Source organism: Apteryx mantelli, chromosome 3 (assembly GCF_036417845.1).
Source record: "Apteryx mantelli isolate bAptMan1 chromosome 3, bAptMan1.hap1, whole genome shotgun sequence".
Lineage (NCBI taxonomy): Eukaryota > Metazoa > Chordata > Aves > Apterygiformes > Apterygidae > Apteryx > Apteryx mantelli.
The window spans coordinates 138,890,070-138,905,432 of record NC_089980.1 but is presented as its reverse complement, the minus strand read 5'-3'; the positions used below and the strand labels follow the sequence as shown (position 1 = coordinate 138,905,432).

The window sequence follows — 15,363 nt, the reverse complement described above, 5'->3', positions numbered from 1 at the left end:
GCCGCAGTGGTGGTGCCGCAGTGGCCGGACACCTGTGGCTGGGGCAGGACACTCCACCAGCCCTCATGATCCCCAAATCCCCTCTGTTGGGCAGCCCGAGCCCTCCTTTACTGCAGCTTGTGCTAACGCAACCCCCCCACCCCTGCTGGCTCTGGTTCCCAGCCCTGCGTGACCCCTCTTTGGCAGGACCAAGCGCATCAGGGACGGGGACGCCGGCCACCACCCCCGGAGATGCCAGGAGGATCTTCTGCAAGGTCGCAAGCGGTGGAGGCGCAGGGCTGCCGAGGGGCTCGGCAGCCTCCTTCCTGCCGAAGGGAATGACGCCCCCGAAGCCCTCTGCAGAGCCGGAGCTGCCTGACAGGCTCGGGGCAGCGCAAAGCCGGCTGCAAACAGCCGCGAAGGCTCCTCGAGGCAGCGACGTCCTCATGGGCGGCCACCTCTCGTGGCGCCACTTTGCACTGCGGGAGAGAGCTCACGCGGGTGTACGGCTCCCAGTGTGCCTGGGGCGGGGGGAGTGTGTCTGTGTGTCTGTCCATGTGTAGCTGCAGGTGTTTACATGTCTGTGTGTGTGTGCCTACAGGGTGTGTGTGTGCCTGTGCGCCTGTGTTTGTACGTGGGGTCTGTCTGTGTGTGCGGGGTGTGCATCCGTCTGTCCGAGCATCCCTGTGCCTGCCTGTGTCCATGTGGGGTGTGTGCCTGTGACTCTGTCCATCTGTTCGGGGTGTGTAGCGGTCCCCACAGCGCTCGCGTTGGCGCGGGGTGTGCGTCTGTGCGTCCATGCGGCCGTGTGTCCGTCAGGGCAGGGTTTGTGTCTGTGCGTCCACCGGAGTGTCTGCATGTCCGTGTGTCTGTTGGGGCGGGTGGTATCTGTGTGTCCCTGTAGCTGGGTGCCAGTGCAGGGTGCGGGTGCTGGTGCCGGTGTTGGTGCGGTGCAGGTGTGGTGTGGCCACACCGGCAGGCCGGTGCTGGTGCAGGTGCAGGTGCTGTGGCCGGTGCTGGTGCAGGTGCAGGTGCTGGTGTGTGCAGTGTCCAGTGCGGGTGATGGTGTCGGTGCTGGTGCCGGTGCCGGTGCCAGTGCGTGTGGTGTCCAGTGCTAGTGTCAGTGCGGGCACTGGTGCAGTGGCTGATGCAGGTGGGGGTGCAGGTGGGGGTGCTGGTGCCGGTGCCAGTGCATGCAGTGTCCGATGCTGACGTTGATGCAGGTGCTGGTGCGGTGGCTGATGCAGGTCCGGGTGAGGGGGGGGGGTGCAGGTGCTGGTGCCGGTGCATGTGGTGTCCGGTGCCGGTGTCGGTGCAGGTGCTGGTGCGGATGAGGGTGCGGGTGCTGTTGCCAGTGCTGGTGCCGGTGCGTGTGGCCGGTGCTGGTGTCGGTGCGGCTGCTGGGGCAGTGGCCGATGCGGGTGCCGGTGCGTGCGGTGTCCGGTGTCGGTTCGGGTGCGGTGGCCCGTGCGGGTGCCGGTGGCGGCGGCGGCGCTCGGGGCCGGGCGGGTCGGGTGAGTTCGGGTCGGGCCGGTTCGGTTCGGGGCGGGGCGGAGCCGCGGGGCGGGGCGGAGCCTCGAGGCGGGGCGGGGCGGTGGCGGCGGTGGTGCTGAAGGACAGCTCCGCCCCCGCCCCCGCCCCCGCTGCCGCCGCCGCTGCCGCCGCCGCCGCCGCCGCCGCCGCCGCCGCTGCCGCCGCTGCCGCTGCCGCCGCCGCCGCCGCCGCCGCCGCCGCCGCCGCCGCCGCCGCCATGCCCCAGACGGCGCGCGCCGCCGCGGCCCCGCCACCGCCGCCCGCCGCCGCCGCCGGCCGCGCACCATGAAGCGGCAGAACGTGCGGACGCTGGCGCTCATCATGTGCACCTTCACGTACCTGCTGGTGGGCGCCGCCGTCTTCGACGCGCTCGAGTCCGAGGAGGAGACGGCGGAGCGGCGGCGGCTGGAGGCGAAGCGCCTGGAGCTCAAGAGCAAGTACAACCTCAGCGCCGAGAGCTACCGCGAGCTCGAGTGGGTCGTGCTCAAGCTCAAGCCGCACAAGGCCGGCGTGCAGTGGAAATTCGCCGGCTCCTTCTACTTCGCCATCACCGTCATCACCACCATAGGTACCGGCCGCCCGCCGCGACACCGCGCAGCCCCGCCGCCGCCGCTGCCCCCGGAGCTCCCAGCCCGACCGTCCCCAAAGTTCCCAGCCCCGCGGCACCGGCTCCGGTGTCCCCCGGAGTCCCCTTCCCGGCCGTCCCCAAAGCTCCCAGCCCGCGGCACCGTCTCCGGTGTCCCCCGGAGTCCCCTTCCCAGACGTCCCCAAAGCTCCCACACGGCGATACTGGCTCCGGTGTCCCCCGAGGCACCAGCCCCGACCGTCCCCAGAGCTCCCAGCCCCGCGGCACCGGCTCCGGTGTCCCCCGGAGTCCCCTTCCCGGCCGACCCCAAAGCTCCCGCAGGGCGATACCGGCTCCGGTGTCCCCCGAAGCCTCCGCCCCCACCGTCCCCAGAGCTCCCACACGGCGATACCGGCTGCGGTACCGCCCGGAGCCCTCGCCCCAACAGTCCCCAAAGCTCCCAGCCCCGCAGCACCAGCTCCGGTGTCCCCCGAAGCACCAGCCCCGGCCGTCCCCAAAGCTCCCAGCCCCGCGGCACCGGCTCCGGTGTCCTGGGGAGCCCCCGCTGCGATCGTCCCCAAAGCTCCCAGCCCCGCAGCATCGGGGCGACCCGCCCGCCGGGCTCCGCTGCCCCCGGGAAACCCTCGGCTCGACCCTCCGGAAAGCCCCCAGCTCTGCACTGTCGGGGCTACTTGCCGGCTTGGCTCCGGTGTCCCCCCCCCCCCCCCAGAGCTCCCATCCCCGCGGCATCGGGGCTACCCGCCCGGCCGGCTCCCCCCGACACCGGGAACCCCTGTCGGGACCCTCCCCTCTGCGCCCATCCCCGAGGCATCGGGGCTACCCGCCCGGCCGGCCCCCCCGACACCGGGAACCCCTGTCGGGACTCTCCCCTCTGCGCCCATCCCCGAGGCATCGGGGCTACCCGCCCGGCCGGCTCCCCCGTCGTCGGGAACACTCACCATGGTCTCTGGTCTCTCCGCCAGCCCGCTCCCCCTAGTCAGCTCCTGTCCCTGCAGCCCCGGGCTCCTCACCAGTTGCCCCCCCCCCCGCATTTGGGGGTCCCCATCCAGCCCCCCCCCACACACACACACAGAGCTCCATCCCCACGGCCGCGGGGCTCCCCGCCACCACGGTCCTCCCTGTCGTCGGGGTCTCGCCCAGCTCCCCCCCCCCGTGGTTACCCCAACTCGAACCCCATTTTACAGCCCCCAGGGTGAAAGCGGCTTCGGGACGGCGGCTCCGGGGGGCTTCGGAGAGGGCAGCGACCCCCCCCCTTTCCCGGCCCCCCCGGGCCGAGGCTGCTCCGGGGGGTCGCAGCGGCTGAGGGGCGCAGAGGGGGAAACGGGGAGCGGGGAAACCCGCCAAGGGCTGCGGGATGGGGGGGCTTCTCCCCGCCGAGCCCGGGCAGGGCGACAGCCTGCGGCGGGACCAGCCCGCCGGCTGTGGTGTGACAGCCAGGCAGGGGACGGGGGGGGGACACTTGTCCCCTCATGCTGTGCCCCCCCCCCAGGCCAGCGCCCGTCCCTGTAACGGAGACCCCCACACCGGTCGGGGACGCTTCGTCTCCCGGTGTCCCTTCCCCGTTTTCCCGATCGTTTTTGGACTGTCCCCTTCTCAGGAGGGAGGCGGTGGAGGAAGGTCCCCTGGGGACAAGGCTCCCTGGCAAACCGCTCCCTGCCCTTCCCTAGGGAGGGAAGAGGGGGCTCCCCTTTTGGGGGGGGGGGGACACCCCCGCGAGCGCATCGTGGGTCGCCCAGCATGGGGAGCGGGGGGGGGGGGGGGGAGCTGAGCAGGATTTGGGGACTCAGAGCCCTTCTTCTGCCGCCGCTCCAGGACCCCCAGTGCAGGCAGGTCCCCACGGTTGATCCCAGCCGGGTCCGTGTGCCTGCTGGGGTGGGATCACGGCCCCCCCCCCCGTCCCAGCCGATCCCTGGCCGCACGGATGCTCCGGCCCTGCGACAGGGGTGTCACAGCCGTCGAGGGGGGCTGCCGTGCCCTGGCATGCGGGGGGGGGGGGTCTCTAAGGGCTTCTCCTGCCAGCCGGGGAATTGGGGGGACCTACCGCACCCCCCCTCCCCAAGTCCCCAAACCGCCCCTCCTCGGAGCGCTGCTCCCTGCCGGGGGCTCCCTGCTGTGCCTGGGGGAAGCAGCTGGGAAGGGCTTTGGGAGCCTGGATGAGCCGCTTCTGTTTGACGCGGGAGGTCGGGGGGGCGGCGGGCGAGGGGGATTTGCCCTCGGCACGGCCCAACGGGGCCCGAGGGACGTGGTGGGAGTGAGCCGGGCATCCGGGCATCCGTCCCGGCCGCGCCGAGACCCCCCGGGGGCAGATCCCGCTCCCCTGCCCTGCCTGCAGCCGGCTCCGGGGCCCGCGCGTGGGGGCTGAGCCCCGACGCCAGGCGTGACACCTCATGGAGCGTCCCGCCAGCCCCCGGGCGGGAGCGGGAGCTCGAAGCCGTCCCGCTCCCGCTCCCCTCCGAGCTCTCGGGGGTTCAGGCAGCGACGCTCCGGTGCCGGGAGACGTGCGCTCGGCCCCGGAGGAGCCGGAAGGGGGATGCAGAGGGAATTTCCCCGCCTGCGGGTTTTACGGCTCCGCGGGAATCAAGCCCGTCTCGCTAAGCGATTTCAACCCCTTTCCGCGACGTCTCAGGGCAGGTGCTCGGGTGGATGAAGACGCGCGTGTACAAACGCGCAGCTCCTAGCGCTGTTTTTAGCAGAACCTCGTAATTCCCGAGGAAGACGTTGGCTTCCTTAGAGAGGCGGTTTCCGAAACAGGCCAGGTCGTGACAGCGAAGGAAGCAAAACCATCGCAAGTCACAAACTCCCAGCAGGGAAGAGAGGAAAGAAAATCCCGCTATTTCCGTGAAACGGCATTTCACGGTCCCGCTCGCCCGTGAAGTGCAGAGCAAGTCCAGGGCTTGGAGGCCTCGGCTTGACGCCGGAGGGGAGGGAGCCGGCGGTGCAAAAAGGAGGGTGCGAATCTCGTCCCAGCCCCCATCCTCGCCGGGGGTTTGCGGGCGCGGGGGCTGGCCGTAGCCGCGTCCCGCCAGCCCGGCCGCGGGCCAGGAGCTCGGCAGATGTCCCGTGGCCGAGCTGGCAGGTCCGGGCTGAAGCCAAGGCGGCGATGAATAACGCACTCCGTGCTCTGTGCCCCGGCGCTATTTTCATCCCCGATTCGATCCTGTTTCCCCCACTCCTGGATTGCTCGCGCGTCCCCACTGCCCCCAGCTGCAGCGGGCAGGGGACGGCGGTGGGCTCGCTGGTGGGGGGCCAGGGATGGAGCGCCCGTGCTCTCCGGGTCCCCCAGACCTTTTCGGTCTCATTCTGCGCTAGCTGTGCCTGCCACGACCGATCAGCGGTGGCAATGAGCGCAGGCGCCTGTAAACATGCCTTCAGTAGGTTTCAGAGTTAACATGCTGGAGGGAGAAACTGCAACAGTCTCTCTCAGGACTGGGGCAGCGGAGGGTCGCCACGGCAGGGCTGCTCCTGCCACCCCTGCGGCTCGTCAACACGGGCCGGTCACTTAAATCCCTGCTGCTGGAGTCCTGGGATGCCCCTCGGGAAAGGGGCTCTGAGCGGTCCTGGTTTGGGGTCTCGCCCCCCCCCCCCAGTAGCTCCCAAACCCGCTGATTTTGGCCAAGCCCAACAGAGGAGGAGAAGCCTCGAGGGCACCGAGCGCCTGCCAGTTTGGGGAAAATCGCTGGCCGGGGAGAGGGGCTGGTTTTTTGGGGCCCCCCCTCCCTGAGAGAAGGGCTGCGCTCCGGCCCCAGAGGACGTCGCAGCAGCGCGTCGCCAGCCGGAGGGGCCGTGGGCTCTGTGCCAGCTGGGAATCCCAGCGGTGTGGAGACTCCGGCACCGCAGGGTCTGGAGGGATAGAGGAGGGCAGGACGGCTTTCCTTCCCTCTCCAGTTAGACATAAGGCCAACCCCTTGCCATCTTTGCCTGTGGTATCCTGGGATTAATCCAGGGTGTTCACTCTGAAACCTAATGAGGGCATGTTCACCAGCAGCACCTCTGCCACTGTTCCCTTTGTCAGGGAATGAGAGAGAAGAGGCCTGGCAGGATGGGGAGCTGCCATCAGGAGCGCGTATACCCTGGGACCAGAGCAGTGTCCAGGCCGTATCCCAAGGGCCGAGAGCAGGTTTCCAACCTTTTCCACATGCTATGAGCTCTGGGCTCGGGGTCCTCACGCCTCCGGAGGGTCAGCGCTCAGTCAGCAACGCCGCAGAGTGATCCCTGCTCCAGCCCCGCTCCCGTCCTCGCCCTTCTCCCTCCTCCCCGGCCGCCCAGGCTATGAAATTTCCATCCCGGAGAGATAACAGCAATTAATAACTGCGTCTTCCCTGCCCCCTCCCGGCCCGGCCTCTCCCAGCTGCCGCCTCATTAAACTCCAGCGAAAGCCCGACGCGAAGCAAGGCATAAACAACACGTGCCGGAGCGGAGATGCTCGGAGGCGAAGGGGATTTATTGCCCGGAGCCGGGCAAGCAGGGATCAGCTGGAAGCCAATTTCTTTCCTTCCCAACCACCCGGCGCGGGGCTCGTGTCCCCCCCGGCCCAGTGGTGCCGAGGGGCCGGGAGCCGGTGATGCTGGGCACGGTGCCGTGCCCCTGCCGAGGGGGGGGGGGGGGCGCGGAGATTCTCCGGTGGCTGCTAAGGGCTGAGCCTTTTTGTGGGGAAAGATGTCCCACCGGTAGGAAGCGTTGGGAGCAACACCCCTCAGGGCATAAATCCTGGAGAACATCCCCATTTCGTGTCCCCCCCAGGAGCGGCGAGCGTCACCCGCCTGGCTCCCGGGAGAGCGAGCTGGGGACGCAGCCGGGGAAAGGAAGGAGGGGACGGAAAGCGTCGGCATCCCGGCCCCCGTCGGGAGCTTTGCAGGGAAAGACGTCGAGAGTGCAGCACCTTTATCCGCTCCAAAGGAAGGGCACCGGGGCGCAGGAGCAAGGCGGCAGCCGCCCGGGAAGCGGCCGTGCGAGCGAGCAGGGCCCCGCGGTGCATTAACACTCCCGGGGGGGCGGGGGAAGGGATGCACCAGCTTCCGACCCGGATCCCGGGGGATTTCAGCATCCCAAATAAGAGGCCGTCCCGCAGCAACCCCCCCTCTTATCCGTCCATCCCGTCTCCCGCCGGCCGGGGGGCAGCGGGAGCCGACGGCTCCCAGGCGCGGGCGGGAGCGAGGGGAAGAGGCTCCGGGCAGGAGGAGGCGAGGGGACGGAGGCGGCGGAGCTGGAAGGAGCCCGGAGAAGGGGCCTGGCGGCGCCCCAAGGCGCAGGGCGAAATCGCCGCTTTCTCGCCGGCGCAAACAGGGCCCTTGGCGGGCGAGCGGATTTTCCATGACACCATCGGCCCCGGCGCGCGCGCGGCCCCCCGCCAGGGAAAGGCTCGGCCGCGCCGCAGGCAGGGGGGGCAGCGCCGGGGGGCAGCGCCTGAGCGAGGTGCTCTGCCGCCCATGGGGCAGAGCCCCCCCCCCAGCCCCTCGGGGCTCCCTCCCTCTCCCTCGAACCCCCCCCTCCTGCAGGCAAGCAGGGAGAGAGGGAGGCAGAGGTCTCCCTCCTCCGTCCTCCCTCCCCGGCACATCCCACGGGACGCAGGTGGCTCTGAGCCCCCAGGGTGCTCAGGTGGGACCAAGCTGGGGTGGGAGAAGGCGGTCGTGGTGACGCTGGGAGCGGTGGGTCGGGGAGATGGTGGGGGGGAACGACGGGGGGAGAGGAAGGGGCCGGGGAAGGTGGTGTCTCTGCAGCGCACGCTGAGACGAGCAGCTGTCCGGGGACGGTTGCAATGCGCCCTCCTGTCCCATCTGCCGGGGCTCCTAGCACGGATGCACGGATGGATGCATGGATGGATGCACAGGTGGATGCATAGGTGGACGCATGCATGGATGGATACATAGATGGATGCATGGATGGATGCACAGATGGATGCATGGATGGATGCATAGGTGGACGCATGCATGGATGGATACATAGATGGATGCATGGATGGATGCACAGATGGATGCATGGATGGATGCATAGGTGGACGCATGCATGGATGGATACATAGATGGGTGCATGGATGGATGCACAGGTGGATGCATAGGTGGATGCATGCATGGGTGGATACACAGATGGGTGCATAGATGGATGCAGGATTGGTGCACAGATGGATGCATGCATGGATGGATGCATAGATGGGTGCATGGATGGATGCACAGATGGATGCATAGGTGGATGCATGCATGTGTGGATACATAGATGGGTGCATAGATGGATGCAGGATTGGTGCACAGATGGATGCATGCGTGGATGGATACATAGATGGGTGCGTGGATGGATGCACAGGTGGATGCACAGATGGTGCATAGGTGGATGCATGCATGCACAGATGGATGCATGGATGGATAGTTGTGTGCGAGGATGGATGTCTGGCTGGTTGGATAGATGAATGGATGCCTGCTTAGACAGACGGACAGATGGATAGATAGCTGTGTGCGAGGTTGGACGGATGGGCAGGTGGATGGATGGAGAAGGACACCCGTGGGGGGGCTGCACGGGTGAAGGGACAGAGACGGGACGAGCCCGCTGCAGAGCTGGGGAAAGTGCCCCATCCGGGGGGACAGGTCCCGGCAGCGCGGTGACAGACGTGCGTCCCTTCGTGCCAGGCTGCCGGGGCCGTGTTTGCTCAGGCGGGGGCTGGCGGCGCTTGTGCCGGTGCCACATGCCACCTTTCCCAGCCGCTATCGGCCGGCGTGTTTGCTCAGCCTGCAGAGACGGGGCATTTCCCAGACGGGAGCAGCCCGCGCTCCGAGGGGCACCGCCAGCCCCGTGCCGGCGCGAGACGGACACGCGGCCGCAGCGCACGGACGGCGCGCTCGCAGCCCTCCCCGCCGCACCGTGCGGACCCCCTGCCCCAGGCTGGGGGCGATGGGGCCGGACCCCCCCCCCCCGTGCCAGCCCTGGGGGGCAGCGGCCGAGGTCCCCGTGCTGAGGCCTGACGCTGGTTGACGCGCGGGTCTAGGCGCAGCCCGCGTTGCTCTTGGCCGCGGCCGACGGAGAGAGCTCGGCACTGCCCGCGCGCCTCGTAGCCTGGCCGAGCTCGCGCCACCGCCGCAGGGGGACGCTCGGGGACACAAGCTCCCTTTAAACCTTTCCATGAGATATTCGCCCTTCTTGGAAGCAGCGGGGACGGGTGGGAGCTGGCCCTGGGTTCAGGCGGCTGAGAGCTTTCCGGAGGGCTGGCACATGCTGGAGGAGGAGGATGCTCCGGGGGGACAAGGGAGCTCAGGGCACGCTGCATCTCTGCATCCCTGCATCCCCAAACCCTGCCCTGCATCCCTGAATTCCTGCATCCCTGTGTCCCCATACCCTGCCCTGCATCCCTGCATCCCCAAACCCTGCCCTGCATCCCTGCCTCCCTGTCTCCATGCGTTCCCATGCCCTGCCATGCATCCCTGTCTCCCTCCATTCCCCAAACCCTGCCCTGCTTCCCTGTATCCCCAACCCCTGCCCTGCTTCCCTGCACCCCAAGACCAGGCCTGTGGCGCTCTCTCTGCCTTCCCAGCCCTTTTCCCTGTCCGGCAATTCGGTGACTCGCCTCCGAGACGTTTCCACCATCCTCCCACCCCCAGGGAAGCGACGCACTCCCAGGCTTTGCTGACAACAACCCTGCAGGCCCCTTCCCGCGGCGCGGAGACAGCTGCCTGCTAATCCCGGCCATCCATCCTGCCTGACAGCCGGGGATTTATTGCAGGCCGGGAGCCAGCTGCAGCGTGCACCTGCTCCCCGGGAATAACAGGCAGATCCGCCCCGGTTCCTCTACGGCCCTAAAAAGGACACGAGCCGGCCGCGTTCCTCGGGGACATGCCATGTATTCCCGCGGGGGACGCCCGCTGCGCTCCGCGCTGGCTTGCAGCACCCACGGAGCCAGGTGGGGAGGGAGCCCGGAGCACCTGGACTCTGGCCGTGCCGTGCCGGCTCCCAGCAGCCGCCAGGGCCGCTCCGCGGGCGTCGGAAGCTCTGACCACGTCGGGTACCTTTGGAAGGGGTCAGCGCCGCGGGCCGCCCTGCAGCACCTCCGCTCGGTGCCGTCCCTCGGTGCCGGATCGCTCCGAGGTGCATCGGGCGCTCAGAGATCCCCGGATCCCCCCCCCTGCCGCGCGGGAGGCCCCGGGGTGCCGGCGGAGGGCAGGAAGCGATGGAGAAGAGCAGGGACGCTGAGCGTGTTTTTGCAAGGGCGGCCAGGGAAAAGGGCGATGGAGCCGGCCCCGGCTGGCTGCGGGAATGCCGGGAAGGGAGCCCAGCGTGGGAAGGAGGCAGCAAGGAGAGAAACAGGGGGGGTCAAGGGTCCCGGGGCAAAGAAAGCACGAGGAGCTCTTGCAGGGAGCCCGGGAGAGCGCCGGGTCACGCGGTGCCTTCTCCGGAGAGGCCGGGCCGGTCGAGGGAGCCGCGAGCCCGGAGCGGGACGGGGGCGAGGTGAGACACGGCCATAAATCAGGCATATTTCTTTGATGGGAGCCGCGGGGGAAAGCAAAGCCGCTGTTGCGCTTGGCAGCGGCGGAGACTTTGTCACATTCCCAGGAACTTCCCAGAAGCTCGCGCGCTTGCGGCCGCGGCAGCGCAGGGGCAAGGAGGGGTTCGCAGGGATTTCGTGTCTGCGCCACCGTCGCCCCGTCCTCGCGCGGGATCGCCGTCAGGCGGTGCACGTACAGGCAGCGAGAGCCCGGAGCCTGAAATCCCGTCCTCGATGTGCCGGTTCCCCGGAGCAAGTTCGCAGAGCTGGGATGGAGCCAAGCCCCAGCACCGATCCGGGAAAGCGGGATGCCGCCCGGCTTTGCAATGCACCATCCGGTCCTGCTCCAGGACCCAGCACAGCGCGGCAGCATCCCGGCTCCAGGAAAAGCCTGCTGACGGGGCGTCCTTGGGAAAAGGGGTGCTGGCAGACACCTCGGAGCCAGGGTTTGGGATCCGTGCGCACGCCGGCGCCGGGCTGTGGCATCCCGTCGGAGAAACCTGGAGTTTTAGCCAGGGGCAGAGGACTGGGAGGACGGAGGCGTTTGGGGCTGCACCCCAAGATTTTGGAGGCGCAACCACGCTCTCCGCAGAGCCCAGCGCAAGCGGCACCGGAGCCCGGCGGCTCCGACGGGTGGGAAAGGTCGCGCCAGCTCCTCGGAGGCGGTTTGGACAGAGATCTGACAACTCTTCCTTTCGCCTCGCTCCGGCACCGCTTAATCCTTGGCCTCCCGGAGGCTGCCAGCGCAGATGACAGTGACAAACGCTCCCTGCCTCTGCAGGGCAAGGATTAAACAAAGCCGGGACGGAGCGACGGAAGAGATGCTCAACGACTCGCCGTCCTCGTCCGTCGATGATCGCGTTACATCCAAGTGTTTTCCGCACGTAGGTGCACGCCGCTTGATCTTTGACACGGAACGTATTTTTGGAGGCGTTTAATAAGCGACGAGCGTGGCGCTATAGGCACGACGCGCGGAGCGAGGCCGGCAGCGCGTCCCCGGAGCAGTTCGGATGGGCCCCGGCTGGGGCAGAGCCTCCTCCGGCCGGCTGGCTCGGGAGCGTTTAAGGTCGAGCTGCCTCCATGCCTCGCGCTGGCGCCGCTCCACGCGGTGCACGGGGCTGCGGGATTTGCTGCGAGCCGGAGAGGGAGGGAAGGAGAGGGAAAAGGCAGAGGGGAACGGCAGCTGCCCGGAGGTGAGGGCACCTTCGGGAAGCGCCGGACACCTGCATTCGCTCCCCCAGCTGGGAACAGGGCTGGAGCAGGACCTGGAGGACCATCCAACCTGCTGGTTATAGCCTTCTCCTGGCAGCTGGGAGGTGTGGGCTCACCAGGTGGGAAGAAGGCTGGAGCAGGACCTGGAGGACCATCCAACCTGCTGGTTATAGCCTTCTCCTGGCAGCTGGGAGGTGTGGGCTCACCAGGTGGGAAGAAGGCTGGAGCAGGACCTGGAGGACCATCCAACCTGCTGGTTATAGCCCTCTCCTGGCAGCTGGGAGATGTGGGCTCACCTGGCCTTGAGCAGAAAGGAGCTCCCCTGCCCTGGTGTCCTCTGCTAAAGCCAGATGTCACCTCACCAGGCAGCTCTGGACAACAGCCCTTCATCACTTTTGTTCTCCTTCCAAACTGGTCTCTCTGAGCTGAGCTTTGTGGTGTGGGTTAAACAAAACCACTAATTTTTTTCCTGCTTTTCACGTGTATCAGCAGAAGGCTGGACAAACCCCGCGACGCTTGGGTCTCAGTCCAGTCCCACCCCCAAAAACACTCTCAGGGTCCTCCACGTCACGCCAAGACGGAGCCAAGGACGGGGTCCGGGGGGAACGTCCGGCTGCCTGTCCCAGCTCCAGGACCTGGTGCAGCACGCAGAAGGTGCTGGAGCCGGAGAGGGGCCAGGACCGGCACCGGGGTGCGGACGGGGGGCTTGCAGGACCCCGGAGCACCCGGCTGGGGAGGCAGCCGCAGCTTTCCGCAATCTCATCTGCCTTTTCTCCGCTTCGACCCCCTCCCAACATCCATCAGACGCAAATAGTCTGGCAGCGCAGAGAAAGAACGCGTCCTCTTTGCACGCGTTTTGCGCAGGAAGGAGATTAATCGAAATGCAGATGGGTCCCGGGGCCGGGTCTCTGGTGCACGCTCCCTCCACCTGCCCTCGGTGGCTGGTGGTGGGGAAGCAACGACCCACTGCCCCCAGCCAGCCCAGGGACCACGGCGGAGGCCCCCCCGGCCCCCCCCCCCCCGGCTCCTCTCTCCGCAAGACGAGGGCTTTTCATTTTTGTCTCTGCCTTCTCTCCCCCTCCCCGTTACTTTTATTCTGAGGTCTCCCGTTATCCTCTTAGTCTGGAAAACCATCTGCAGTCACTCCTTGCTTCTCATGGGCGAGGGCAGCGCGGGTCGGCAGCTGGGTTTGGGCAGCTGGGGAACTCGGATGGGGGAGGCGATCTGCGAGGGAAGCGCGAGGGCAGGACCCCGCGTCTGCAGGGAGGCCTGAAGATAGCAAGCACCATCCTGCAGAAAGCACTCAGAGATCGGTGGACGCTTCCAGGAAAAGCGGATGCTCCAGGGAAAGTGGGTGCTTCCTCCCGGAAAGCTTCCAGCGTTGCCCTCAAAGAGCTGGGCAGCTCGCTGTCCCTCTCAGGAGCTTGCTCCAAGACGATGCCGGCTCTGCACCCTGGGATACGGCCGTGTCCAGCTGCCCTCGAGCAGCAGAAAAAGGGAAGCGTGTCATGTTAGGCGTGCAATGACCAAGCCAACTCGCTCTGTCTTTTTTTTTTCCCCAGGGTACGGCCATGCAGCCCCCAGCACGGACGGCGGGAAGGTCTTCTGCATGGTGTACGCCCTGCTGGGGATCCCCCTCACCCTCGTCATGTTCCAGAGCCTGGGCGAGCGGATCAACACCTTCGTCAAATACCTCCTCCACCGCGTCAAGAAGTGCCTTGGCATGAGACGGGCCGAGGTGTCCATGGCCAACATGGTCACCATCGGGTTCTTCTCTTGCATCAGCACCCTGTGCATCGGGGCAGCCGCGTTTTCCTACTACGAGCACTGGAGTTTCTTCCACGCCTATTACTATTGCTTCATCACCCTCACCACCATCGGCTTCGGGGACTACGTGGCCCTGCAGAAGGATGAGGCCCTCCAGAACAAGCCCCAGTACGTGGCCTTCAGCTTCGTCTACATCCTGATGGGGCTGACGGTCATCGGGGCCTTCCTCAACCTGGTGGTGCTGCGCTTCATGACCATGAACGCCGAGGACGAGAAGCGGGATGCTGAGCACCGGGCGCTGCTCACCCGCAACGGGCAGGCCAGCAGCGTCCACACCGCGGACACCGCCTCGTCCACCGCGGCGGCCGTGGGGGGCGGCGGCGGCGGCGGCGGCGGCGGTGGCGGGGTGGTGGGCGGCGGGGGCGGCGGGTTTCGCAACGTCTACGCGGAGGTGCTCCACTTCCAGTCCATGTGCTCGTGCCTATGGTACAAGAGCCGGGAGAAGCTGCAGTACTCCATCCCCATGATCATCCCCAGGGACCTGTCCACCTCGGACACGTGCGTGGAGCAGAGCCACTCCTCGCCCGGCCGCTACCCGGAGACGCCCTCCAACAGATGCTTCTGCAACGCCCAACGCTCGGCCATCAGCTCCGTCTCCACGGGCCTCCACAGCCTCTCGGCTTTCCAGGGACTCATGAAGCGCCGCAGCTCCGTGTAGCCACCCGCGACCCCCCCCTCCCTCCTTCCCCACGTGCCCCCTCGGCCAAGGGGAGGTCGCAGCAGGAGGAAACTGTCCTACGACCGGCAAAGCCGGCGGGGGGGCACCTGGGCATCTCCGCCGGGGCGCAGGATGTCCACGTACTGCAACGCCGTCGCCTCCCTCCGCTCGCCGAGGCTTTCCTGGTCCTTTCCAGAGCGGGGAGAGGGGGCTGTTGGTCTGTTTTATTTCATGTTATTGTTTTGTTTTATTTTATTTTATTTTGCAAACCACTCCTCAAAATGTGAAACTTGAACTGAAGACCTGGAGAGCTTTTTGACCCGATGGAGAGCCAAGGGGAGGAGACGGGGCAGCCCCGGGGGGGCGGGGGGGCGAGTGGGTCACGGCTGCGCCCGCATCTCTCGCAGCTGCACCTCGCTTCGTTGCACCCGGCGCAACCCTGCCCGGCCCCACGAGCCCCATCCCGGCCGCGGCTGCCACCTCCTCCGTGGCCGGGAGGCAGCTGGGATAAGGGACTGTGCAGGAGGGTGTGACGGCATCGCTGCAGGTGGGGTGTGTGACTGTGCGTGTGCGTGTGTGCAAGCATGTGCAAGCATGTGCATGTGTGTGCAAGCGTGTGCAAGCGTGTGCAGGCATGTGCAGGCGTGTGCATGTGTGTGCAAGTGCATCGGAGGCTTTGCAGAGCAAGGGCACGCCGGTCGTGCACAGTTCAGTGTGCGCGTGCTGCGGGATGCCCACATGCGTGTTCCTACCTTCCCTGCGGCCGCTCCAGGGGAGAGGAGGACGTGCAGTTCCGTGCACATCGCGGCGGCAGCAGCGTCGCCCCGGGAGGAGGCTGCCGCACAGTGCCCGGCCGGCTGCGGGCGCTGCATCGCTGCACCGGCCGCAGCACCCACAGCTCCTTCCCCTCTCCTCGGCTCCGGCTCCGGACACACTGGAAAAGGCAGCAGAGGAGCCAGGCAGCAAGACTGGTTGCAAATGCTGGCACGGTTTCTGCACCCAGGGAGATGCTGCTCACAGCATGATTCCTGGCATTGCTCCGGCCGGGAGCAATGCCACGGCCAGGTGAGCGCGGCACGGAAACATCCCGGCGGGCATCGGATC

At 67.4% G+C, this 15,363-nt stretch overlaps 1 protein-coding gene across 1 annotated transcript; it reads left to right on the top strand.

Annotated features, from left to right (window-relative positions):
* The first annotated feature begins 1,797 nt into the window (after nucleotides 1-1,797).
* Nucleotides 1,798-14,570, top strand: KCNK3 (potassium two pore domain channel subfamily K member 3). Its single transcript, XM_067294891.1, has 2 exons — nucleotides 1,798-2,080; nucleotides 13,337-14,570. The coding sequence occupies exons 1-2, from the start codon at nucleotides 1,798-1,800 to the stop codon at nucleotides 14,257-14,259; spliced, it is 1,206 nt and encodes a 401-aa protein (XP_067150992.1). The 3' UTR covers nucleotides 14,260-14,570.
* Nucleotides 14,571-15,363: the final 793 nt, after the last annotated feature.